This window comes from Chiloscyllium plagiosum, unplaced genomic scaffold (assembly GCF_037043375.1).
Source record: "Chiloscyllium plagiosum isolate Xiang-an unplaced genomic scaffold, Cpla_swu_hap1 HiC_scaffold_7, whole genome shotgun sequence".
In the NCBI taxonomy this organism is placed as follows: Eukaryota; Metazoa; Chordata; class Chondrichthyes; order Orectolobiformes; family Hemiscylliidae; genus Chiloscyllium; species Chiloscyllium plagiosum.
In genome coordinates this window covers 110,031,028-110,057,359 of record NW_028270145.1, presented here as the reverse complement: position 1 = coordinate 110,057,359, position 26,332 = coordinate 110,031,028, and the positions used below count along the sequence as shown (strand labels likewise).

At 44.7% G+C, this 26,332-nt stretch overlaps 1 protein-coding gene across 1 annotated transcript in view; it reads left to right on the top strand.

The window, feature by feature from the left end:
• The first annotated feature begins 1,160 nt into the window (after positions 1–1,160).
• The window catches only part of LOC122551807 (indian hedgehog protein-like), an 81,868-nt gene continuing 56,696 nt past the window's right edge, over positions 1,161–26,332 (top strand). Inside the window, exon 1 of the mRNA XM_043694286.2 lies at positions 1,161–2,723. Coding sequence (XP_043550221.1) covers positions 2,415–2,723 — 309 coding nt within the window. The 5' untranslated portion in view covers positions 1,161–2,414. The remainder of the gene's footprint in view (positions 2,724–26,332) is intronic.

The following is a 26,332-nucleotide window of genomic DNA, read 5'->3' as shown; positions in this document are numbered from 1 at the left end:
ACTGTACAGTTCCCAAACTGAGGGACTGTGCCTGATAGCCCACTACTGTACAGTTCCCAGACTATGGACTGTGTCTGATAGCTTAATACGGTCCAGTTGCCAGACGCAGGGACTGTGTCTGATAGCTCAGTATGATACAGTTCAGAGACTGAGGGATTGTGTCTGATAGTCCAGTACTGTACAGTTCCCAGACTGAGGGAATGTGTCTGATAGCCCAGTACTGTACAGATCCCAGACTCAGGGACTGTGTCTGATAGCCCAGTACTGTACAGTTCCCAGACTCAGGGACTGTGTCTGATAGCCCAGTACTGTACAGTTCCCAGACTGAGGGACTGTGTCTGATAGCCCAGTACTGTACAGTTCCCAGACTGAGGGACTGTATCTGATAGCCTACTATCATACAGTCCGCATTCTTTGGCACCCTGCGTGATACATTCAGTAATCCCCAGTCTGAGGGACCCTACCTCATAGCCCCAGTACTGTACAATCCCCGGGGACAATATCTGACAGACCAGTACTGTACAGTCCCCAGTCTGAGGCGCTCTGTCTGACACTCCAGTTCCGTACAGTGCCAACACGCAGTGCCTCTGTCGGTCTTTCTCTCTCTCTCTCCCCCCAGTACTGGACAATATCTGACAGTACAGAATTGCAAGTTCTCACCTCAGTACTGGACAGACGGAGGACAGAAATGACTGACAGTTCAGCACCGGTCAGACTGTCTCCGGAATAAAGAGGCTGGAAGCCACAGCCCTGTCTGAAAACAAAAACTATTTGATTCGAAGCGTGTTCACTTTCCCTGGAAAATATATGTGGACACTGACGAATCAAAGCAGAGGAACAGAGCCCGGCAGGATTCTTGCGGGGAGATAAACAAACTGGACATGAGGTGTAGGAAACCCAGGACTGATCTGAAAAGCTGGTGGTGATTTGAATTGTAAGGAGTCCGATGCAAGGAGTGACTGACTCTGTCTCTCTCTCTCTCTCTCTCCACCTGTGACACAAGGCTCCCGAAGGGGCTGGATCTGGGACAGCGCGGGGGGGCAGGTGTGGTTTTAGCTGGGAGGAGGAGGGAGTGGGAATGTTTGGGTGTTGTGGGATGGATGTGTGTGAGAGAGAGGTCTAGTGTCCTCTCCCCTGTGTGAGTGTGTCTGTGTGTGTGTACACGGGGGGAGTGAGTGGTCAGGGGCGCGGTTGGCAGAGGGTGCGGTCTCTGCAGAGTCGGATCTGAGGGAACTCTCAGCGACTGTGACTGACTGCCGGAGCCATTCAAGAGGTTCAGACCGGAGGTCCCACTCCGACTCTCTCTCTCTCTCTCTCCGCCCGGAGCTCAGGGGAGGGTGGGAAGACTGATCAGCCATAGAGCGCTGTCCCAGAGGGACTCTATCTCTCATTGATCCCTCACTGATCCCTCTCTCTCTTGTCACCTTCCTGCCTCACTTGTTCCTTTTCCAATTACAGTCACTTTCTTGTCCCTTTCTGCTTCTCTGTCACTCTCTCACCTGCTCTGAGATTCTCTCTCTCTCTCTCTGTGGATCTGTCACTTGCTGTGTTGGTGAGTGAGCAGACAGATTAACTCTCTGTCAGTCTCTGCCTTTGTCAGGGCTCTCCCTTCTCCAACCACCAGTGCATGTTCCTGAGCCATTCCACCCGCTCAATTTTCACCTCCCCTGGTTCTCCCTCGCTCTCCCCTGTTTCTGTGACCCTCTCTTTCCTCTTGAAGCCTCTCCCCATCTCTTCACCTCTCTATTCTTGTTCCCTCTCCATATCCTCTTTATTAATCTTCCTCTCTCACCACCGCTCCTCTAACATCACTCTCTTTCTATCCTTTTAATATCACTCTCTTTTCTATCCCTCTATACCATCCCTTTCTCTTTCTATCCCTCTGTTATCCCCCTTTCCACCCCTCTGTATTACCGTTCTCTTTTCCACCTCTCTAATATCCCTCTCTCTCTCTCACCCTCTGCGCCAAAACCCCCCTCTGTTTCTCTCTGTGTCCCTATCTCTCCATCCTGCACACCCGGCCCTTCCTTGTAACTCTTCCTTCCTTGCCACTCGGAATATTCCCGCTGTCTTATTGCTTTTGCCTGTGTTTCCAGCTCCAACCACGAGGGTAAATCCCTCCCTTGCCCCTCTGCGGGGTTTCCCCCACCCCACCTTTATGCGGTGACAGAGCCAGAGAGAGAGAGACAGAGGAGGCGGCTGGACCCGCTGCGCTCCCTGGGCAACACGGCTCCCCTGAATGGGGCAGAGTCGGGGCTCCTGCTGCAGGGGGTTAACTGAGGTCCCCTTGCGTTGGTTTTAGGAGGTGTTGCCAATATCCCCCCCTGGATCAAGGGGTAGGGGAGTTAGAAGGAGGAGGATTGTAACTGATAGTGCTGATCTGACAGAGAGAGAGAGGGAGAGACCCGTGTACCATGAGAGTTCACTGGAGCGTGTCCTTAGTCCTGGTTAGCGGCTGCTCTCTGCTGCTCTGGCCCGCCGTGATGTCTTGCGGGCCGGGTCGGGGTTACGGGAGCAGGAGGAGACAGAACCGCAAACTCACGCCGCTCTCCTACAAACAATTCATCCCGAGCGTGCCCGAGAAAACGCTGGGAGCCAGCGGCAAGTCCGAGAGCAAGATCACCAGGAATGCGTCCCGTTTCAAGGAGCTAATTCCCAACTACAACCCGGACATCATCTTCAAAGACGAGGAGAAATCCGGTGCCGACAGACTGATGACTCAGGTAAAACACGGAAACAGAGAGAGAGAGAGAGAGAGGTCAATATCGGAGGGGCTGCATTCTCAGGATGGGACATCATCTCAGAATAAGGGTTGACACATTTGAAGCAGAGATGAGGAGAATTCCTCCTCTCGGACGGTAGTGTGGGATTGTTCATCACAGACGGCTGGGCGAATAAATATAGTCAAGGATGAGGTAGACATTCCTGACCAATAAGGGGATCTAAGGGAAAGTAGAATTGAGGATTATTAGATCAGCCATGATTTGTTGAGGAGGCACTCGTTGGGCTGAATGCCTGGCTCTGCTTGTGCGACTTTATAGAATCAGAACATGCCATTGGGCCCCTCCAACCCCAGCCTCGTGCTGGCCCTTCAGATCTCTCTACAATCCCCCCCCCCCACCCCCTCTTTTTGTCCTCGCAGTTTCCCCCATTTCTGAAATCTATTACTGAATGTGTTCCCAGCCCCACCTCCCTCAGATCCACAATGTGCGTCTCCCAATCCCCCTCGCTTCCAGCCCAGCAGAATAAAATCGAGCTGAACGTTTGACAGAGCCATGCCCGAGGTGGCGAGGTTTTCTCTGGAGCCGTCCGTGAGCAAAAACACAAAACGGGTTCGCACTTTTCCACCGCCTCCTTCCAATTGAACTGCGGAGATGCCGAACAATTCGGCCCATCGTGTTCAATACTTGCCCCTCTGGCCCTCCATACCTCTGTCCCTCGCCCCTCCAACTCAGCCTTCAAAGAACTTACACCTCTGGCCACATCTATTGTAAGTTCCGGGTGTAAAGAAACTGTTTATTTTGTTTTCAGTTTTTTTTAATAAATAACAAAATTGTTTTTTTTAATATATGGAAAGCACCAATCAGTTCTCCTCGGGGTCATTGTTTTAAGGGGCAGCTGGTTTGTTTACCTTATTCCTTACAAATAGCGTTTGTCCTTTGCTCTTTGTCTATCTCTCTGAACTAGGTGAATATTTAGTGATAAGCTAAAGTTCCCCTGCCTTTGCGTTTGAATTAAGAAAGATCTCAGTTATATATAAATCCAATTGCTTTCAGAGTCTCCTAAAGCAGGCCAGTAAAAATGATCCCAATTATTCAATATTTCCACTCCAGAGCGGTGTGTATTTTTTTAAGAAAAAATATTATTTATATAACAGGAGATTTGTTTAAGCGTGCTTTGGGTTATTCCAAAACAAGAACGCGCTGTCTTTATTTTATTTTCCCTGAAGTGAAGCGGAAACGTTGGGTCTGTGTGCTGTTTTTAAAGGCAGGGTTTATTTCCACTCCTCACTCTGATAAATCGACAATAACCTTTGTACAATGAACCAGGAGCCTGTTGTCGGGCAATCGGGCCGGAGTTCAGGGTTAAGAGTTTCAGTTCAGGGCAGGATCAAGGCTGGGGGCGCCAAGGCTGGAGGTCCCTCCTTGGGCCGGAGCATCACATTTTAAAAAGGCGGGGAGGGGCAAAGAAGGGGTTCGGTTTTCTCTCAAAAAATTCAGACTTAACTAAGCTTGAAAGTTAAATATGTAAATATGCGTGTCTGTGTGTATGTGTTCAGGGAAATATTTGTGCATGTGTCTGTAAATATGTGTGTGTATGTGTCTATTAGTGTCCGGAAATTGTGTGAGTGCATAGGTGCATTAATGTTTGTGTGTGTGCATTAGTCCTGTTTCTGTGAGCTCGTGTCCTGTGAGTGTGTGCATATGTATTAATGTACTGTTTTTGTGAGTGCATGTTAAAGTTATATCTGTGTGCGAGTGCATGTGTACATTAGTCCCTGATTGTGTGCATGTATGTGTAAATGTCCTGTCGCTGTGTGAACGTCTTAGTGCCATATCTCTCTGTGTGTAAATGTTTATATGTGCATTCATGTGTGTGTCTATTAATGTGTGTCTGTTAGTGTATTTGTCTTATTAGTGTGTCTCTGTTAGTGTGTGTATTAGTTTGTGTGTCTGTTAGTGTGTGTCTATTAGTGTATCTGTTAGTGTATGTGTCTATCAGTGTGTCTGTTAGTGTGTGTGTCTATCAGTGTATCTGTTAGTGTGTGTGTCTATTAGTGTGTGTCTGTTAGTGTATTTGTCTTATTAGTGTGTCACTGTTAGTGTGTGTCTATCAGTGTGTGTCTGTTAGTGTGTGTGTCTGTTAGTGTATCTGTTAGTGTGTGTGTCTATCAGTGTGTGTCTGTTAGTATGTGTGTCTGTTAGTGTGTGTCCATCAGTGTGTGTCTGTTAGTGTGTGTGTCTATCAGTGTATCTGTTAGAGTCTGTGTCTATTTGTGTGTGTCTGTCAGTGTATCTGTTAGTGTGTGTGTCTATTAGTGTGTGTGTCTGTTAGTGTATTTGTCTTATTAGTGTGTCTCTGTTAGTGTGTCTCTGTTAGTGTGTGTCTATCAGTGTGTGTCTGTTAGTGTGTGTGTGTCAGTTGGTGTCCTGTTTGTACGAGTGTCCCTGTCTATTAGTACTGAGTTTGATTGTTACCTCTGAATCTGTGTGAGTAGTTGTTTTTCATGTAGGAAATATTGGTGTACACTGTAGGAAATATTGGTGTACACTGCATAAGATTGTCCTTCAATAGAAATCATTACTGGCTCCGATTTCATGCAAGGTTAGTGTTCATTTCAAGATTTCAGTTACACTTCAGAGTGCTATTATCAATTACACTCTGTAGCTTTCAATCCAATCTTGCACCCTCCAGTTCACCCTGAACAATCCAAGGCACACTCACTGGTGATTAAAAAAGAGAATTCTCTGAATATGAGGGTACTGGCTGGGCCAATATTTATTGCTTATTCCTAATTGCCCTGGAGAAGGGGATGGTGAGCTGCCTTCTTGAACAGGGAGGGAGGGAGTTCCAGGATTTTAACCCAATGACAGTGAAGGAACAGTAATATATTTCCAAGTCAGGATGATGTGTGGCTTGGAGGGGAACCTGCAGGTGGTGGTGTTCCTAATCACCTGCTGTCCTTTTCTTTCTAAGTGTTGCATTTCAAGGTTTTGACCCTCCATTAAAAGTTTTCTTGGTGAGTAGCTGCAGTATATATAACAACAGCACTGGAAGGAGTAGGTGAATAATACTGAAGCATACACTTATGGATTGTGGGTGTTGCTTAAATCTTATGCAGGACAGCTGGAGGTTTTGTAAATCTGAGTTGACATTGTGCTAACTAATTGATATCATTAGGTATAATAATATCTGCCTATACCCCCTCAACTCACTGATTGTAACTACTAAAGGAAATGTATGTTCATTGATTCCAGATACCCACCCATACCCCTCAAAGCAACATTTTAAACTGATGAAGTACTATCATTCTGACATTGAGTACTTGTCTATCCCTATTCTCAACATCATTCAGTCAGATTTCAGTCAGTCAGAATTCCCATTCCACAGACTTAGAGTCATAGAGTCATAGAGATATACAACATAGAAACAGATCCTTCAGTCCAACTCATCCATGCTGACCAGGCATCCTAATTAACCTACTCCCATTTGCCAGCATTTGTCACAAATCCCTCTGAACCCTTCCTATTTGTGTACCCATCCAGATGCCTTAATGCACAGAATATAGAACATATACCGCATAGAACAGTTCAGCACAGGACCAGACCCTTCAGTCCATGGTGTTATGCCAAACATAATGGCAAATTAAACTAATCCCTTCTGCCTGCCCTTGGTCCATATCCCTCTGTACCTTGCATATTCATGTGCTTATCTAAAAGTCTCTTAAACACCCCTATCGTATCTGCCTCCACCACCACTGCTGACAGTTCGTTCCACACATCTACCACTTTCAGTGTAAAAAGACTTGCCCCTCACATCTCCTTTGAGCTTACTCTCTCATCGTAAATACATGGCCCCTAACATTAGACATTTCGAACGAGCTTTTAAATGTTGTAATTGTACCAGCCTCCACCACTTCCTCATTCCATGCACACACCACTCTCTGCGTGAAAAAGCTGCCCCTTAGCTCACTGTAAACCTATGCCCTCTAGTTTTGGACTCCCCCACCCTGGGAAAAAGACCTTGGCTATTCATCCTATCCATGCCCCTGATGTTTTTATAAACCTCTGTAAGGTCACCCCTCAGCCTCCGACATTCCAGGGAAAACAGACCCAGCCTATTTAGCCTCTCCCTATAGTTCAAATTCTCCAAACCCAGCAACATCCTTGTAAATCTTTCCTGCACCACTTCACATTTCTAAGATGATGCTCCCAATGCAGTACTGGGGTCCTGCTGGACATACTGTCTTTTGTACAGTGTTTAGCCAGGACCATGTCTGACCTCTCAGGTGGACACAAAGGATTCTGTGAGTGAGGGAGTTATCCAGGGCCAATATCTATTCCTCAGACAATGACTTCATCACACCCACTGTTTGTTCAGTCTTTCTGTGCTGGGATTGATGGATACAATTTCCACATTACAACAGAAGCTACACTTTAAAAGTATCCAATTAACTGTAAAGCACTTTGAGGGGGGAGTTTGTGAAAGTTACTGCATACATACAATTCTTTTCTCATTAGGATGAGGTGCCCATTCGGATTAATTTAATGGATTAACAGCTCCAAACAATTATCAGATCGTTGAATTCAAAGCCAGTTTTAATGTAGAAAAGACAGCAGTCCATTTATACACAAGCCATTAGTTCAGATACAGTCGGGTGGTATTCTATTTAAAATTCAGATGGCAATGTGCACTTATATAGCATCCCACCACAGTAAAATATATTCTCAAAACCCTCTGCGCTATTGGACGCATAAACACCCAGTGACCAAATGGTAAGATTTAAGGAGAGGGACATGGAGACTCAAAGAGGTTTAAGGAGAGGGACATGGAGACTCAAAGAGGTTTAAGGAGGGAATTCCAGAGTTTGGAACTGGGAGATATGAGGGTGCATCCGCCAATGATATTGCACAGTATAATTTGCTGGAATTTCTGAGGCAGTGTAAATGGCAGTAAGCATGATGGAACTGTCCTTGCCAGGACCTCAGCCTGGCCTAAATCATCGGTTTGCTTTAAAACTTGATTATGACTCTAGCATGTTTGTTTATTTTTGCAAATGTTATTTCTCCTCTGCCACTCCCCATCGGCCCAGATGTGGAGATCTGCAGCAGGATCAATCGACTGAATCACCTTTCGCTTCTCTTTAGCAATGGAAACGTAAAGACTTAAAAGCAACAATGCAGTTGTATTTATATAGCACCATTCACAATATCCCCAAAACATGTTGGAGCCAATGAAATGTTTTGTTGAAGCAAAATTGATGCACTCAGGAAATGTGGCAACCAAATTAAAAACAAATATACGTGGACATTTGAAATGCAAGGAGAAATGCGTCAAAGTAAGCAAAATTGCCCATGAGGAAATTACGAAAAGAAATAGGCCATTGACCCCCTTGAACCTGCTCCACTATTCAGTAAGATTGTCACTGATTTGACTATTCCATACTCCTGCCTACCCACCATGAAATCAACTCTCTCACTAATGAGATATCTATCTACCTCTGTCTTACATATATTTATGATGTGGAGGTGTCAGTGTTGGACTGGGCTGGAGAGTGTCAGAAGTCACACAACACCAGGTTATAGTCCAACAGGTTTATTTGCAATCACAAGCTTTCGGAGCGCTGGCCCTTTGTCAGGTGATGAATGAGCAGTTCTCTGAAAGCTTGTGATTTCAAATAAACCTGTTGGACTATAAACTGGTGTTGTGTTACTTCTAACATTAGATTTGAAAATTTAGATAATTTTGCTCACTCAATTTTGTTTTGACTTTTAGTTTAGAAAGATGTTCTGTGTCGGTGTAGTCTTGAAGGGCCTATTCCTGTGCAGTACTATTCTTTGTTCTTTGCTCTTTTAACTAAAGCTTTGTAACCTCCTAATGTCCCCTTCACACATTACTTTTGTGTTCATCTTGGTGTCATTAACAAATTTAGCAATTGTGCCTTTTGTTCCCTGATCCAAATCATTTGTATAAATTATTGATATCCCAGCACTGTCCCCTTTGGCACACCACTCATTGCATCTTGCCAGCCAGAAAATGACCAGTTTGTGCCTACTGTCTGCTTCCTGTTCCTAGCCAAGTTTCTATCCCGGCCATTATGTGACTCCACACACCACAAGTCTTTATTTCTCCCAGTAACCTTTGATGTGGCACCTTATCAAATGCCAACTGAAAATCTAAATACAATGCATACACTGGTTTCCCCTTTATCCATAGATCATGTGAAACCTGAAAGGGTTCAGAAAAGACTTACAAGGATGTTGCCAGAGCTGGAGGGTTTAAACTATAGGGAGAGGCTGAATAGGCTGGGGCTATTTTCCCTGGAGCGTCGGAGGCTGAGGGGTGACCTTATAGAGGTTTATAAAATCATTAGGGGTGTGGATAGGGTAAGTAGACAATGTCTTTTCCCTGGGGTGGGGAAGTTTAGGTTTAGGGTGAGAGGGAAAAGATATAAAAGGGACATAAGGGGCAACTTATTCATGCAGAGGGTAGTGAGTGTGTAGAATGAGCTGCCAGAGGAAGTGTTGGAGGCTGGTATAATTACAACATTTAAAAGGCATCTGGATGGGTATACGGAGGGGAAGAGTTAGAGGGACATGGGCCAAATGCTGGCAAATGGGACAAGATTAGTTTAGGATTTCTGATCGGCATGGACAAGTTGGATCGAAGGGTCTGTCGCTGTGATGTACGTCTCTATGACTCTAGAGGGCAAAGATTTAAGGTGAGAGGAGAAAGATTTTAAAAAGACCTGAGGGGTAACATTTTCACACAGAGAGTGATGACCAATGCTGGCAAGTGGGATTAGGTCAGACTGGGATGTCTTGTCAGCGCGAATGAGTTGGACTGATGGGTCTGGTAAAGTTGCCCTTCTGGTCCCTTTTAAATCCTTCTCCTCGCACCTTGAAAATATTCCTTCTAGTTTTGAACTCTTCTACCCTGGGGAAAAGACCTTTCCCATTCACCTTATCTATGCCCTCCATGATTTTATAAACCTCCATATGGTCACCCCTCAACCTCCGATGGCCCAGACCTCTCCTTACAACTCATAATCATCCAGTCCAGTCCAGACAGCATCCTGGTAAATCTTTTTTGAACCCTTTCCAATTTGACAATATCCTTTTTATAATTCCATCAGTCTTTCTGATGGGATTTGAGCACATTTTGTCAGAGCATCAACCTGGGCCTGTCAAATTGCTAGCCTGGTGACATTACCTCGACACAACCATTTCCCATTTTATTTAGTTCAGATGAAGGTCTCCCAAATAGCAATGTGACAATTGTCAGATAATCTATAAACACTGTTGCTGTGGACACAAGGGAGATCTCCCTTCTTCTTGCTGAAATTGGTGCCATGTGAGAAGGGCAAGTTTATTTTGATTTATTATTGTATCTAAGTAATGTGAAAAGTTTTGTTTTGCGTGCAGTACAGACAGATCATACCATACAAAGTGCACTAGGGCAATAGAACAGGGTGAGGAATACAGTGTTACAGCTGCAGAGAAGGTGCACAAAGAGCAAAATCAACATTAAATTTAAAATTTGTGAGATCCATTCAGAAGTCTGATAACATTGGGAAGACGTGTTCTTGAATTTGTTGGTACATGTGTTTCCTCCCACAGTCCAACGATGTGCAGGTCAGGTGAATAGGCCATGCTAAATTGCCCTTAGTGTTAGCTGCATTAGTCGGAGGGAAATGGGTCTGGGTGGGTTTCTCTTCAGAGAGTCGGTGTGGACTTGTTGGACCAAAGGGACTGTTTCCACACTGTAGGGAATCTAATCTAATCTAAAAGAAGTATCTTCCACCCGAGGTTGGAAGAGATTATAGCCGGGGTGTGGGGCGATCTTTGATGAGGTTGACTGCCTTCCCAAAGCAGTGAGGTGAATAGATGGAGTCAATGGACGGAAGGTTGGGTTGTGTGATGGACGACGCTTGGGTTCACAGCTCTCTGTAGTTTCTTATGGTCCTGGGCAGAGCAGTTGCCGTACCAAGCCGTGATGCATCTGGATAGAATATTTTCTATCTATAAAAATTGGTAAGAGTCCACACTGTAGGGAATCTAATCTAATCTTTACGGACATGCTAAATTTCCTTAGTCCCTCGAGGAAGTAGAGAGATTGTTGTGCTTTATCACCTCATCTGAAAGGCAGTCTTTCTGACAGCGCAGCACAAGAATCAGCTTAATTTCTGTGCTTAAGAGATAAGTTTCTGATAGAGACCAGAGGGCTGACTGGGTTAGAGTGGTGCTGGAAAAGCACAGCAGGTCAGGCAGCATCTGAGGAGCAGGAGAATCAACGTTTTGGGCAAAAGCCCTTCAGGCTGCCTGACCTGCTGTGCTTTTCCAGCACCACTCTAATTGAGACTCTGAGCTCCAGCATCTGAAGTCCTCACTCTCGACCAGAGAGCTGGCTGCTGAGCCGGGATTGGCATTGCTTCTCTGCTGTTGCTTCACTTATTTTCCTAAGCTCTGCAGGTGATCCTGTGGAATTCTCTGCCACGCAGATTGCTTGAGGACAAAGCATTGAATGTATTTAAGGAAGAGTTAGATATAGTCCATAGGGCTAGAGGTATCAAAGGATTTGAGAAGAAAGCAGTTACAGGGGACTGAATCGGATGATCAGCCACTGTCATATTGAATGGTAGAGCAGGCTTGAAGGGCTGAATGGTCTATTCCTGCTCCTATTTTCTGTATGATAGTTTTAACATGTGCTGGTTTGATATCTATGAATTGTAGTACAAAATATGGAGCCTGATAGGCTGAAAACACACGCTTCTCAATCGCTCAGTTTGTACATATATTGCATGGACCTCTACTGTGCAGATAATTGTCCCCATCTCCATCAAAGTGAAATATCACGGATACTTGAAATGTGAAAAAAATCACAGAGATTACTGGAGAAGGGTAGCTCAGAAGGAGAGTTGCAATAGACTGGAAACATTGACTCTATTTCTCTCTCTACAGATGTTGTCAGACCTGCTGAGTTTCTCCAGCTTTCTCTGTGTTTGATCAGTTTCAGTCCATGAGTTCGACTGGAGATACTAGTCTCAGCAGAAATAGTATGAGCGTTCGACCACTGGGAGAAAAATAAAATGTCGCCAGTGGCAAAGCGAGATAAATAGTGGCTAGGACAGTGGGTAGAACTCAACATTCTTTAGAAAAGCTCAGTAGATCTGGCAGCATCAGTGAGGAGAAATCAGAGTTAACATTTTGGGTCCAGTGACCCTTCCTCAGAACCCTTCACAGTTGCTCCCAGACCTGCTGAGCCTTTTCAGCAATTTCTGTTTCTGCTTCTGATTTACAGCATCCCCAGTTCTTTCAGTTTTTATACCTTTCTTAGTCTTTGTTCGTAGGATAGGCGCTTTGCTCGATAGGCAAGCATTCTCTAATCATTCTGGAGACACTGGTGGTGAGCTGTTTCCTTGTATCATTGTAGTCCACATGGTGTTAAGAAGGGAGTTTATGAATTTTGGCCCAATCACAGTGAAGGAACTATGATATATTTCCAAGTCAGGATGGAGAGGATCTTTTGGGGGGGTGGTGTTCCCATGTATCTGCTACCCTTGTCCTTCTAGATGGAAGTGGCTAGCTTTGAAACAAACCATAGGATATCCCAGTTACCAGTGGAACCTTCAACGGTGCAGCCCACCCTCAGTCCTACACTAGAGAGTTTGCTTAAATTTTATGTACTTGTAAATCATGACGTTTGAGCACATTCTTGTGGAGAGGACATCGACCATAATTTCAGTCAAATTGTAAGATTGTGAGTCAAGTAGAAAAGGTTTGAAAGGACATTTCAGAGCTGCTAAAAATTATGAGACGTTTTTTAACAGTAAATGGTAGAAATTATACTCACTGGCAACAATGTTCATGGATATAAAGTAATTGATTAAAAAAAAATCAGAGGTAGGAGAAGTTTGCTGTAACAGCCAATTGTTATTGGCTGGGATGTACTGCCTGAAAATTTCAGTCGTAAAATTCAGAAGGGATAAATACTTGGAAGAGGCAAGTCATACAGGGCTATGGGGATAGAATAGGATTGGGAGTAACTGGGCCTGATTAGATCCCTGGTTATAGCCCATTTGGAACTCTGCGAGCAGATATGGGCCTTGGAGGGAGTACAATGTAGGTTTACAAGAATGATACCTGGAGATTGGGGGCTCAGTTATGAAGGGAAATTATACAAATTAGGCCTGCTTTCTCTAGAATTTAGAAAGTTAAGGAATATCTGATCAAACACTTCAGGATATTAACAGGAAAAGACAGCATAGATAAAAATAAACTATTTCCACTGGTTTGAGATTGGTCTAAAATTTATGGCTAGACCATTCAAGAAGGATGTTGGGAAGCATTTCTACACGCAGTGGTGGTAGACATTTGGGACTCTCTTCTACAAATGATAATGGATGCTGTATCAGTTGTTAATTTCAGATCAGAGATAAATACATTTTTGTCAAGGAAAGGTACTAAAGGATACGGGCCAAAGGGAGGCACACGGAGTTAGGCCACAGATCAGCCCTGATCTCATGGAATAGTGGAACAGGCGCAAGGGGCTGAATAGCCTACTCCTGTTCCCACGCTTCTGGATTGATCTTCCAATGACACTGCACAGGCACAATGGGTTGAATGGCTTCTTTCTATGCTGTAATATTCAAATGTTTTATGTGGACCTTGAGTTTATGAAATGGAAGGGACAATTTACAAAAAAACAGCTAGTGCTGTTGACGTACTACATGACAGCAATGCAGAAAATCTCCCTGTTTATTCCCGTCTCAGAAAAGGCCTTCCTTTAGAAAAAAACAAAATAACAAAATTATTATCTTGAACTTTCTACTTTTCCTGCTGATTTTTGTTGCAGTTTTCTTTCACTGTTGATCCGAGCAGCGTCAGAGAGAGATGTCAAGCCATTCCAACAGCCACCCTCCCTTGCTTGCAATTTCTATAATCAGACCCCTCCACGTTCCAAAGAACATGTTTTGTATCACTTGATAGGAAACAGAAACAATCAATGTTCTTCAGCTGTTAAGTTGTTCTCGAAGTCACCCCTTCAAGGCCACACATTTGGACTCGTTTTTCACTGGAGTATTGCAGTGATCAATAGTGGAATTATCAATAGATAAAGGAATTGCGTAATTCAACACTGGATCTCCACCGTGTTGAGTTTTCGGATGACAGGGCTGTTTCTCATTTCACTTGCTTTATTTGAATTGTTAGATCAATAGAAGTAATAATGTTTTTGTTTGAACCTTATTGTGAAATTCTTGTTTGGATAGCAGAGCTTTGGAAGTAGTCTTTGTTTGGTCTGGCAAACTCATAACACCCTTGATAAGCGGTCTAAGTCACTGGAAATTGGTTATATCATTGAGAGGGAATTGGCAAATGAGAGGTTAGCGAACTTCTGAATCTGATTCAGATGAATAGATTGCGGGTGTGGGTTAATTTGCACACACTTTTCATCAGGTCAGACTTGCAACGTTCTGGTCCCCATCCCCCCATGGAATCTGTGCTCTTCCAGCCTCAATGGGATGGTATCTTTTTGCCAGAATTCCCAACTCCCAAGTGTTGCAATGTGAAGCTCTCTCTACTTTGAACAGATGAACCTTACTTGAGGGTCTACAGCTCCCAATCAGTCATATTGACTCTTCCCCCTAAGCTGACCATTTGAAGATGAATTGGGAGGTATCATTCTGAGACATGCCCACTCCCAAACCCACATCCACCAACATGAGAGTGATTGATTGATTGACTAATTTATTGTCACTTGTACTGAAGTACAGTGAAAAGCTTTGTTTATGAGCAGTACAGGCAGATCATAGTAAGCAAGGGTATACAGATCAAAAATTTTAGACAGAGGCCTACAGATTATATTGCATAGGGTGTGTGCTGGGCAAGATCAGTCTTAGCAAGATCAGCATTATTTGAGGGTAGAGAGTCCATTCATCAATCTAATAACATCTGAGAAGAAGCTGTTCCTGAATCTGTGTGTGTGTGTTTGTTTGTGTGTGTGTGTGTGTGTGTGTGTGTATACGTGCGTGTTCAAGCTTCTGTATCTTCTGCCTAAAGGAAGAGGTTGTAGGGGAGCATTACCGGGTGTGATGGTTCTTTGATGATATTGACAGCCTTTCTGCGGCCGTGAGCCATGTAAATGGAGTCTGTGGATGGCAGGTTGGTTTCCATGATGGTTTGGCTGTGTCCACCATCTTCTGTAATTTCTTATGGTCCTGGGCAGAGTAGTTGCTATTCCAGGCCGTTATGCACCCAGACCATATGCTTTCAATGGTGCATCTGTAGAAGTGGTGAGGGCCACTTTCCTGGTGAAATTGACAGTTCCATGGATTATGAAATGGCCACAGGAACTCCCCACATACGTTCGAGACACCACCCACGCCCTCCACCTCCTCCAAGACTTCCGTTTCCCCGGCCCCCAACGCCTCATCTTTACCATGGATATCCAATCCCTCTACACCTCCATCTGCCATGACCAGGGCCTCCAAGCCCTCCGTTTTTTCCTCTCCAGACGTCCCCAACAGTACCCCTCCACTGACACTCTCATTCGTTTGGCCGAACTGGTCCTCACCCTTAACAATTTCTCCTTTGAACCCTCCCACTTCCTCCAGACCAAAGGAGTAGCCATGGGCACACGTATGGGCCCCAGCAATGCCTGTCTCTTTGTTGGCGACTTGGAACAGTCCATCTTCCGTAGTTACACTGGCACCACTCCCCACCTCTTCCTCCGCTACATTGATGACTGCATTGGCGCCACCTCGTGCTCCCGTGAGGAGGTTGAGCAATTCATCAACTTCACCAACACATTCCACCCTGACCTTAAATTTACCTGGACCATCTCTGACACCTCCCTCCCCTTCCTGGACTTCTCCATCTCCATTAATGACGACCAACTTCACACTGATATTTTTTACAAACCCCCTGACTCCCACAGCTACCTGGATTACACCTCTTCCCACCCTACCTCTTGCAAAAATGCCATCGGCGTATTGCCAATTCCTCCGCCTCCGCCATATCTGCTCCCAGGAGGACCAGTTCCACCACAGAACACACCAGATGGTCTCCTTCTTTAGAGACTGCAATTTCCCTTCCCACGTGGTTCAAGATGCCCTCCAACGCATCTCGTCTACATCCCGCACCTCTGCCCTCAGACCCCACCCTTCCAACTGTAACAAGGACAGAACGCCCCTGGTGCTCACCTTCCACCCTACCAACCTTCGCATAAACTAAATCATCTGCCGACATTTCCGCCACCTCCAAACAGACCCCACCACCAGGGATATATTTCCCTCCCCACCTTCCGGAAAGACCGTTCCCTCCGTGACTACCTGGTCAGGTCCACGCCCCCCTACAACCCACCGTCCCATCCTGGCACTTTCCCCTGCCACCGCAGGAACCGTAAAACCTGCGCCCACACCTCCTCCCTCACCTCTATCCAAGGCCCTAAAGGAGCCCTCCACATCCATCAAAGTTTTACTTGCACATCCACTAATATCATTTATTGTATCCATTGCTCCTGATGCGGTCTCCTCTACACTGGGGAGACTGGGCGCCTCCTAGCAGAGCGCTTTAGGGAACATCTCCGGGACACCCGCACCAATCAACCACACCGCCCCATGGCCCAACATTTCAACTCCCCCTCCCACTCTGCCGAGGATATGGAAGTCCTGGGCCTCCTTCACTGCCGCTCCCTCACCACCAGACGCTTGGAGGAAGAATGCCTCATCTTCCGCCTCGGACCACTTCAACCCCAGGGCATCAATGTGGACTTCAACAGTTTCCTCATTTCCCCTTTCCCCCACCTCACCCTAGTTCTAAACTTCCAGCTCAGCACTGTCCCCATGACTTGTCCGGACTTGTCCTACCTGCCTATCTCCTTTTCCACCTATCCACTCCTCCCTCTCCTCCCTGACCTATCACCTTCATCCCCTCCCCCACTCACCCATTGTACTCTATGCTACTTTCTCCCCACCCCCACCCTCCTCTAGCTTATCTCTCCACGCTTCAGGCTCTCTGCCTTTATTCCTGATGAAGGGCTTTTGCCTGAAACGTCGATTTCAAAGCTCCTTGGATGCTGCCTGAACTGCTGTGCTCTTCCAGCACCACTAATCCAGAACCCGCTTTTTCAGCCCATCCATTTTCTTTTTTCAGTAATGGGCTGTTGAATTTTGATATTTTTAATGGAGTTTCACCTGCAGCAGCTTCTGACAGGAAGCAATTCCAGATTTCTGCTACATATTTACAAAACAATCTCCTAATATTCTATTTATAAGATCTCCATAATGAAACTCCCGTCCTACAAAGACTGCGTTAGCCTGACTCCTTCTCAGAGAGGTTGGGGGGTTGTGGTTGGGATCTAGCTGACGAGATGTTTTAAGGTGAGTCGCTCAGTTTAAAGGAGAAACACCCTCTTTCAAATCAGGCAGGGACAATGACAGGTGCATCTGATGCAGCACAGTGGCTCAGTAGTTAGAGCTGTTGTCTCATAGTGCCAGGGACCCTGGGTTAGATTCCACACTTGGGGGACTGTGTGGAGTTAGCACATTCTGTCCGTGTCTGCGTGGATTTCCTCTGGGTGCTCTGGTTTGCTCCGACACCCAAAGATGTGCAGGTTAGAGTGGATTGACCATGCTAAATTGCCCGTAGTGTCCAGGGATGTGCAAGCTAGTCGGATTAGCCATGGGAAATGCAGGGTTACAGGGACTATCTTTCGAGGGTCAGTGTAGACTTGATGGACTGAATGGCATGCTTCCACACTGTAAGGATTCTATGCTGGGACTCACTGTTGATAATCATATGGTGTTGATCTGGTTCCCTCCTCTGTCTTCATCATCATATTTGCAGGGCTACCATTGACCATTAGTTATGCTTGGGCAACTGCGTCTTTAAAAAAAATAACATGGTGCATGTGTCGTATGGTGGTAACATGATGACACTCCAATGAGAAGCTACATGTATGTATGACTCAGAACTCTTACCTTCCTGTGAGGGGTAATTGGAGGGGATCTCAGTTTGGGATTTCAAAATACTTCTTTTTTCACGGGATGTGAGTGTTGCTGGCAGGACTCGTACTTGCTGTCCATCCCTCATTGTCCTTGAACTGATCGCCTTGCTTGGCTCATCCAGAGGATAGTTAAAAGTCAACCACATTGCTGTGAGTCTGGAATCACAGACCAGGGAAGGATGGCAGATTTGCTTCCTGTTATATAAAGGATGTAGTACCTGAAAGGGTTAAGAGTTAACTGACATGACAAGATGAATTCTAATAATAAAATAAAATAACTGCTGCCTGTCAGGATATAAAGGATTGTCCTTGGTAGGAACTGGGAGTGTTGGTTGTTCTTAAGTTCTTAAGAAAATGTGCTACAAGTCCTCTTGTGCTCAACATTTTATGTATAGTCTGGCAGTAACCATTCCTAATATCAATAGCATGTAGCTAAAGTAAAACTGTATTTATTCTGAGCCTGATAGTCTCACAAGAGACAAATACATATCTCATGGTTAACGTAATTAGTTACGTAGTAAGTTGGACAAACCCATTTACTGTGTACCAAGACTGAGCTAACTTTCAATCTAAGACATTGTGTGGCCACATAATATTAGCAGCCCAGTCTAAAACCAGCAAGGATTGATGGCAGTGAATCTGTCCAAACAGCCAGAGTGCAAGGTCCAAAAGATTATAACATGTCTTTAGATTATATTAGATTCCCTACAGTGTGGAAACAGGCCCTTCGGCCCAACAAGTCCATACCGACCCTCCGAAGAGCAACCCACCCACACCCACCTTCCTCTGACTAATGCACCTAACACTACGGGCAATTTAGCATGGCCATTTCACCTAACCTGCACATCTTTGGACTGTGGGAGGAAACTGGAGCACCTGGAGGAAACCATTTCCTTCAGGGACATTGTTGAATCAGATGGGACATTGCCATCTCTTCAGACTAGATTCTGAATCATTGAAAAGAAAAGGAGAAGTGTTTGCATTTCAATAGCAACTTTTTTTTGTTGGTCAACAGAGGATTTAAATGTTTTGGTGGGCTGGTAGGAAATGGGGGTTCAGATTACAATCAAATGGTCCATGATCTTATCATTCCTGATGAAGGGCTTATGCCCGAAAAGTCGATTCTGCTGCCTCTGGATGTTGCCTTTTCCAGCACCACACTCTCGACATCAAGTATAGGAGTTGAGATGTCATGTTGCAATTGTACAGGATGTTGATGAGGCCACTTTTGGAGTCCTGTGTACAGTTCTTGTCGCCCTACTATAAGAAGGATATGATTAAATTGAAAAGGTTGCAGAAAAGATTTGCAAGGATGTTACCAGGACTGGAGGGTCTGAGTTATAAGGAGAAGCTGGATAAACTATGTGGATTGGCCATGCTACATTACCCAGAGTGTTCAAGGATATGCAGGTTAGGCACATTACAATCGAGACTGTGGTTCTGGTAAAGCACAACAGACCAGGCAGTATCCGAGGAGCCGGGAAATCGACGTTTTGGGCAAGAGCCGTTCATTGGGAACATCGATTTTTCTGCTCCTCAGATGCTGCCTGACCTGCTGGGCTTTTCCAGCACCACACTCTCGACTTTAATCTCCAGCAACTGCAGTCCTCACTTTCACCAGGTTAGGCACGTTAGCCATGGGAAGTGCAGGGTTGCGGGGATGGGATGGGTGGTTCTGGGTGGGATGCTTTTCGGTGGATTGGTGCGGACCTGTTGGGCTGAATGGCCTATTTCCACATTGTAGGGGTTCTGTGGAAAGGCTTGGACATTTCTCACTGGAGCATAAGAGGTTGAGTGGTGACCTTATTGAGATTTATAAAATTGTGAGGGACATAGATAAGGTGAAGAGCAAAGATCTTTTCCCTTGGGTTGGGGAGGTCAAAACTTGAGGACATAACTTTAAGTTGAGAGGAGAAAGGTTTAAAAGGGACCTGAGGGCAACATTTTCATACAGAGGGTGGTTTATATATGGAATGAACTGTCAGAGGAAGGGATAGGTGCAGGTACAGTTACAACATTTAACAGGTATTTGGACGGGTACATGGATAGGAAAGATTTAGAGGGATATGGGCCAAATATAGGCAAATGGGACTAGTTCAGTTTGAGAAACCTGGTCAGCACGGACTGGTCAGACTGAAGGGTCTGTTTACGTGCTGTATGACACTATGATTCTGTAACAGAACAACCGCCTCCAGATTCCCCTGTTCTTGTGTTTCACTAATGCAGAACATCCAAAGCACTTTACAGTTAATGAAATACTTTTGGAAGTTTAATCACTGCTGTCTTGTAGATAATTCAGCAGCCAATCTGTTGACAGTATGGTCCATGAACAACAATGACTAGATAATTGTATGAGTGATTCTGGTTTGAGGTTAAGTATTGGCCAGGACACCGGGACGAGGTTCACTGCTCTACTTTGAAATAGTTGCATGGAATCTTCTACATCCACCTGAGAGAGCGGCGTGATGTAGAGGTATCAGTGTTGGATTGGGGTGGACAGAGTCAGAAGTCACACGACACCAGGTTATAGTCTAACAGGTTTATTTGAAATTACGAGTTTTCGGAGCGTTGCCCCTTCATCAGGTAAAGGAGCAGCACTCTGAAAGTTTGTCATAGACTCATAGAGTCATAGAGATGTACAGCATGGAAACAAACCCTTTGGTCCAACTCATCCATGCCGACCAGATATCCCAACCCAATCTAGTCCCATCTGCCAGCACCCGGCCCATTTCCCTCCAAACCCTTCCTATTCATATACCCATCCAAATGCCTTTTAAATGTTGTAATTATACTAGCCTCCACCATTTCCTTTGGCAGCCTATTCCACACACGCACCATCCTCTGCCCTGTAAGTCCCTTTTATATCTTTTCCCTCTCACCCTAAACCTATGTCCTCTAGTTCTGGACTCACCCATCCCAGGGAAAAGACCTTGTCTGTTTACCCTATCCATGCCCCTCAAGATTTTATAAGCTGTGATTTCAAATAAAACTGTTGACTATAACCTGACGTAACGTGGCTTCAGACATTGAGAGAGCAGCAAGTTTGGCACCTTTGTCAATGTTGCACTTGCATATTTTTTATTCACTCATGGTATGTGGGCATCGCTGGCTGGGTCAGCATTTACTGCTCATCGCTGGTTGCCCTTGAGAAGGTGGTGGTATGCTTCCTTTTTGAGCCACTGCGGCCCATGTCCTCTGAGTAGACCCACAATGTTGTTTCAGGATATTGACCCAGTGACAGTGAAAGAACAATGATATATTTCCAAGTGAGGATGGTGAGTTGCTTGGAGGGGAACTTGGAGGGAGTGGTGTTCCCATGTATCTGTTGCCCTTATCCTTCTAAGTGGGAATAGTCATGGGTTTGGAAGGTGCGGTCTAAGAAGCCTTGGTGAATTTCTACAGTGCATCTTGAAGATGGTATGCACTGCTGCTACTAAGCGTCGATGGTGAGGGAAGTATATTTGTGTGGATGCAGTGCCAATCAATTAGGTTACACTGTCCTGGATGGTGTCAAGCTTCTTGAGTGTTGTTGGAGCTGCCCCCATCTAGGGCAAGTGGGGAATATTCCATCACACCCCTGACTTATGCAATGGGAGTGTCAACCTGAGATGTAACATTGAAGTACCGGAAAGGAACTGAAATCCACAATTGTCTAACTCAGACAGATTTCCTACAAGTTGACAAAGACAGTGGACAGGTTCTTAATGAGAGTGACATTGTGTACCAGTCTGCTTCTATTTAATGAACTCATGTTCTGCTGAAGCAATGTGTTAAATTATTCCTTTACATCTACTTCAGGAAACCCTACATTCTCTTTTGAAACTCAGTACATTTTCCACACACCTCTTGCTTGTGGAAGATTCACTAAAGTAGATTCTGTTTTATATCATTGCTTGTTCCCCTGTAGGACGCTGTGTACGAATGCTATCAGGTGGCAGAATTACCAGAAATAAACGAGAATTCACTTTTTAATTTTGCCTTTTTAACATAGCAAAACATTCTGAGCTGTATTAAATTTGACCACAAGCACATAAAAAGAAACAAGTTCAAGTGGCTGAAAATTTGGCCAATGATATTGGTTTTATGGTGTATCTTAAACCATGAGAAAGTGTGGTAGAGAGATAAGGAGATTTAGGGAGGCCTTATTGAAACAGAACTGCACAATAGAACCATTGTTCCTGTGGTTTCCATTTGGCATGGTTAAAAATTCCACAGAGATAAATAACATTGACCCTTGTCCACAGGACATTGACAGGTGGTTAGTGAATTTGAATGTCTTCATCTTAAAATTCTCATCCTCATGTTTGAGGGCTTCATGCCTCACTACCAATGGCTCCAGACTGAGGATTCTGTCTTCCTATCACTTTGGCCTCTTGGTCTTTTCAATGTTATAACTGTACCTGCATCTTCCTCTGGCTGTTCATTCCACATATGAACCATCCTTTGTGTGAAAAAGTTGCCCCTTTTAATTCTTTCTCCCCTAACCTTAAAAATACGCCCTTAGTTTTGAATTTGCTAAGGTGTTTGCTATTCACCTTATCTATGCCCCTCGTGATTTTATAAACCTCTATAAGGTCACCCCTCAACCTCCTCCACTTCAGTGAAAAATGTCCCAGCCTATCCAGCCTCTCCCTATAATTCAAACATTCCATGCCCGGTAACATCCTGGTAAATCGTTTCCGAGCCCTCTCCAATGTAATAATATCTTTTCTATAGTAGGGCGACCAGAACTGTGCATGGTACTCCAGAAGATGCCTCACAAATGCCCTGGACAACCTCAATATGACGCCCCATGGTTTGAACAATGAAGGGAAGCGCATGAAATGCCTTCTTAACCATCCTGTCTACCTCTGATGCAACTTTCAAAGAATTATGTCCTGAACCTGTAAATCTCTCTGTCTGACAACACTACCCAGGGAGCTACCATTACCTATATAAGTCCTGCCCTTGTTTGCATTATCAAAGTGCAATACTTTGTATTTATCCAAATTAAAATCCATCTGCCACTCTTCAGCCCCTTAGCCCAATTGATCAAGATCCCTTTGTAATCTTAGATAACCTTCTTCACTATCGACTATACCACTAATTCTGGTGTCATCTGCAGACTACTAGCCTTGCCTCCTAGATTCTCATCCGAATCGTTTGTATAAATTATATTCAAGAGTGGACCCAGCACTGTTCACAGATCCCCAGTCTGAAAAACAACCTTCCACCACCACCCTCTGTCTCCTACCATCAAATCAATTGAAAAGCTCCCCTGAATCCCATGTGATCCAACTTAATAATCAGTCTACCATGCAGAACCTTGTCAACGGCTTTACTAAAGTCCATCTCTTTCTTTGTTTCTGTGGCAATCTTTGTCTGATTATGTACCTGTGAAACAGCTTGGGATGGTTCACAAAGGTTGCTATGTAAATGCACCTTGTCTGGACATATTCTGAAAGTAGTGAATTGTAAATTAGTTTCCCTCCATGACTTCAGATTATCTCAGATTATTGATTGGGGTCTATTCTAAGTGTGACAGACTCTAGTATTAAAACAGAAAGTACTGGAGAAACTCAGAAATTCTAGCAGCATCTGTGGAGAGGAATTAAACAGTTTTTAATTGGCAATGGGTTGAAGGGTTATGGAGAGAAGGCAGGAAAATGGGGGTGAGGGGCATATCAGCCATTACTGAATGGTGGAGCAGACTTACGAGAGAGGAACAGCACTACAATTCTGAATCCAATATGAAGTTCCAGAAGTTCCAAAATAACCCAAAATATTTCCTCTGCTTCTTTTTTACAGAAGCTGCTGGGGTTTTCTATAAATTTCTGCTTTTATTTCAGATCTCCAGCACTTACAGTGCTCTGGATCCTGGTGTGGGGGCACAAATTTGAACAATTTTCTGGGGGAAGGGGGTCAAGGTCCATAGCCCCAAGGCTGAATGGAGGAGGAGAGAGGGCAATATAAGTCAGGAAATAGTGGAAAGGTGAGATTGGGTTTAGTTTCAGAAGTCCTTGTAGACTGCAGGAGATAAGGGATTCCACTGTGCTGGCATTGTGAAAACAAGTGGGTTAAGGGTAGCAGATTAAGCAAAGAGTTACAATTTCGACAGAATAGAGAGCAGCAAGGGGGGGTTGATGAGAGGGGGGAGGGTGGTGGGAAGCTTGTGATGGGTGGTGTTTTTGCAGTTTAAGCAGGAGAGGGAAGTTCAAATAACAATCAATTCTGATTCAGATCAAGGGAGGAAGGCTAGGCTGCCTTATCGCGGGGACTATATTACAGGCCAAGGGTGAGAGGAGGATGTCTTGTAGGGTGACAGGCCCTTTGCTGGTGTGCACCCCGGGAGTGTGTGAGAGAGGGAGAGGGTCTCGAGGTGAACCGTCAAGAATATCGCAGAAGGCACTGTTGGGGGGAGGGGTCGAATATCTGCTTTCTCAGACCTCATTGGAAATCTCGTGCTGTTTACAAAGAAAAGGTTGAAGGAAGTGCAAGAGGATGTTGTGTTGATGAAAAGCTTTCTGTGCGAATTTATATATAGAATGGGAGATGGTTGGTGGAAGCTACAAGCTAGTAATTTCAGCGGGAGTCCTAATGACTTCATGCACCACAAAAACTAAGCTCACAACCGGCTTTCAAACATCAGCAGGGCCATCAAGATCCAATTACCAGCCTGGGCTCGCTGGCAGATATTTATTATTTTTGATAGAATGCTTTGCAGAGTCATAGAATCATACAATTTTACAGTCCAGAAAGTGGCCATTTGATCCGTCATATCTGTACTGGCTCCTGAAAGAGCTACCCATCCAGTCCCACTCTTCAGTTGACATCTAAGTTCATCCTTTTCAAATATATCTCCAGCTCTCTTTTGAAACCTCCCATAGAATCCACCTCCACCGCTTTCCCAGGCAGCACATTCTAAATCAGAACAACTCTCTGAGTAAAGACAATTTTTCTTCCTCTTACTCCTAGCTCTCTTGCTGACAATCTTGAAATTGTGACCCTTAGTCACTGACAAACTGATTAGTGGAAACAAAATGTCCTTTTCAAAATTGTTCATAATTTTGAACATCTCAATAATATCACCTCTTAATTTTCTCTGCTCGATGGGGAATAGACCCAATCTTTCTATACTTACCTTGTATGCAAAATCCCTAATTCCTGGCACCATTCTGGTAAACTTCCTTTGCACTCTCTCCAGGACTTTAACATCTTCCTTAAATAAGGTGCCCAGAACTGAACACAATACTCCAAATGTATATAGATTTATTTTTGGAAATATAGCCTCCCACAAAAATTATACTGAGAGTTAGCAATACCAAAGGTGTAGCATACGTAAATAGATAGTTTTTTAAAATGCAAGATGCTAAATATCATTCAATCATTTTTCATTAATCAGGTGTCAACTGTGTTTTAGTGGTTAACACTCATGAGTCTGAGGGCTGCTGGCATGCAGTGGTAGTGTCCCTACCTCAGAGTTGGACGACTTGGGTTCAAGGCTCACCTACTCCAGAGATGTGCAATAAAATCACTGGGTAGGTTAATTAGAAAGTATCATAGAATATAGAACATAGAACAATACAGCACAGAACAGGCCCTTCGGCCCACGGTGTTGTGCCGAACGTTTGTCCTAGCTTAAGCACCCATCCATGTACCTATCCAATTGCCGCTTAAAGGTCACCAATGATTCTGACTCTACCACTCCCACAGGCAGGGCATTCCATGCCCCCACCACTCTCTGGGTAAAGAACCCACCCCTGACATCTCCCCTATACCTTCCACCCTTCACCTTAAATTTATGTCCCCTTGTAATACTCTGTCGCACCCGGGGAAAAAGTTTCTGACTGTCTACTCTATCTATTCCTCTGATCATCTTATAAACCTCTATCAAGTCACCCCTCATCCTTCGCCATTCCAACGAGAAAAGGCCTAGCACTCTCAACCTATCCTCGTACGACCTATTCTCCATTCCAGGCAACATCCTGGTAAATCTTCTCTGCACCCTCTCCAAAGCTTCCACATCTTTCCTAAAGTGAGGCGACCAGAACTGCACACAGTACTCCAAATGTGGCCTAACCAAAGTCCTGTACAGTTGCAACATCACTTCATGACTCTTGAATTCAATCCCTCTGCTAATGAACGCTAATACACCATAGGCCTTCTTACAAGCTCTATCTACCTGAGTGGCAACTTTCAAAGATCTATGAACATAGACCCCAAGATCCCTCTGTTCCTCCACCTCACTAAGAACCCTACTGTTAACCCTGTATTCCGCATTCTTATTTGTCTTTCCAAAATGGACAACCTCACACTTGGCAGGGTTGAACTCCATCTGCCACTCCTCAGCCCAGTTCTGCATCATATCTAAGTCCCTTTGCAGCCGACAACAGCCCTCCTCACTATCCACAACTCCACCAATCTTCGTATCATCTGCAAATTTACTGACCCACCCTTCGACTCCCTCATCCAAGTCATTAATAAAAATTACAAAAGGCAGAGGACCCAGAACTGATCCCTGCGGAACTCCACTTGTAACTGGGCTCCAGGCTGAATATTTGCCATCTACCACCACTCTCTGACTTCGACCGGTTAGCCAGTTCTCTATCCAATTGACCAAATTTCC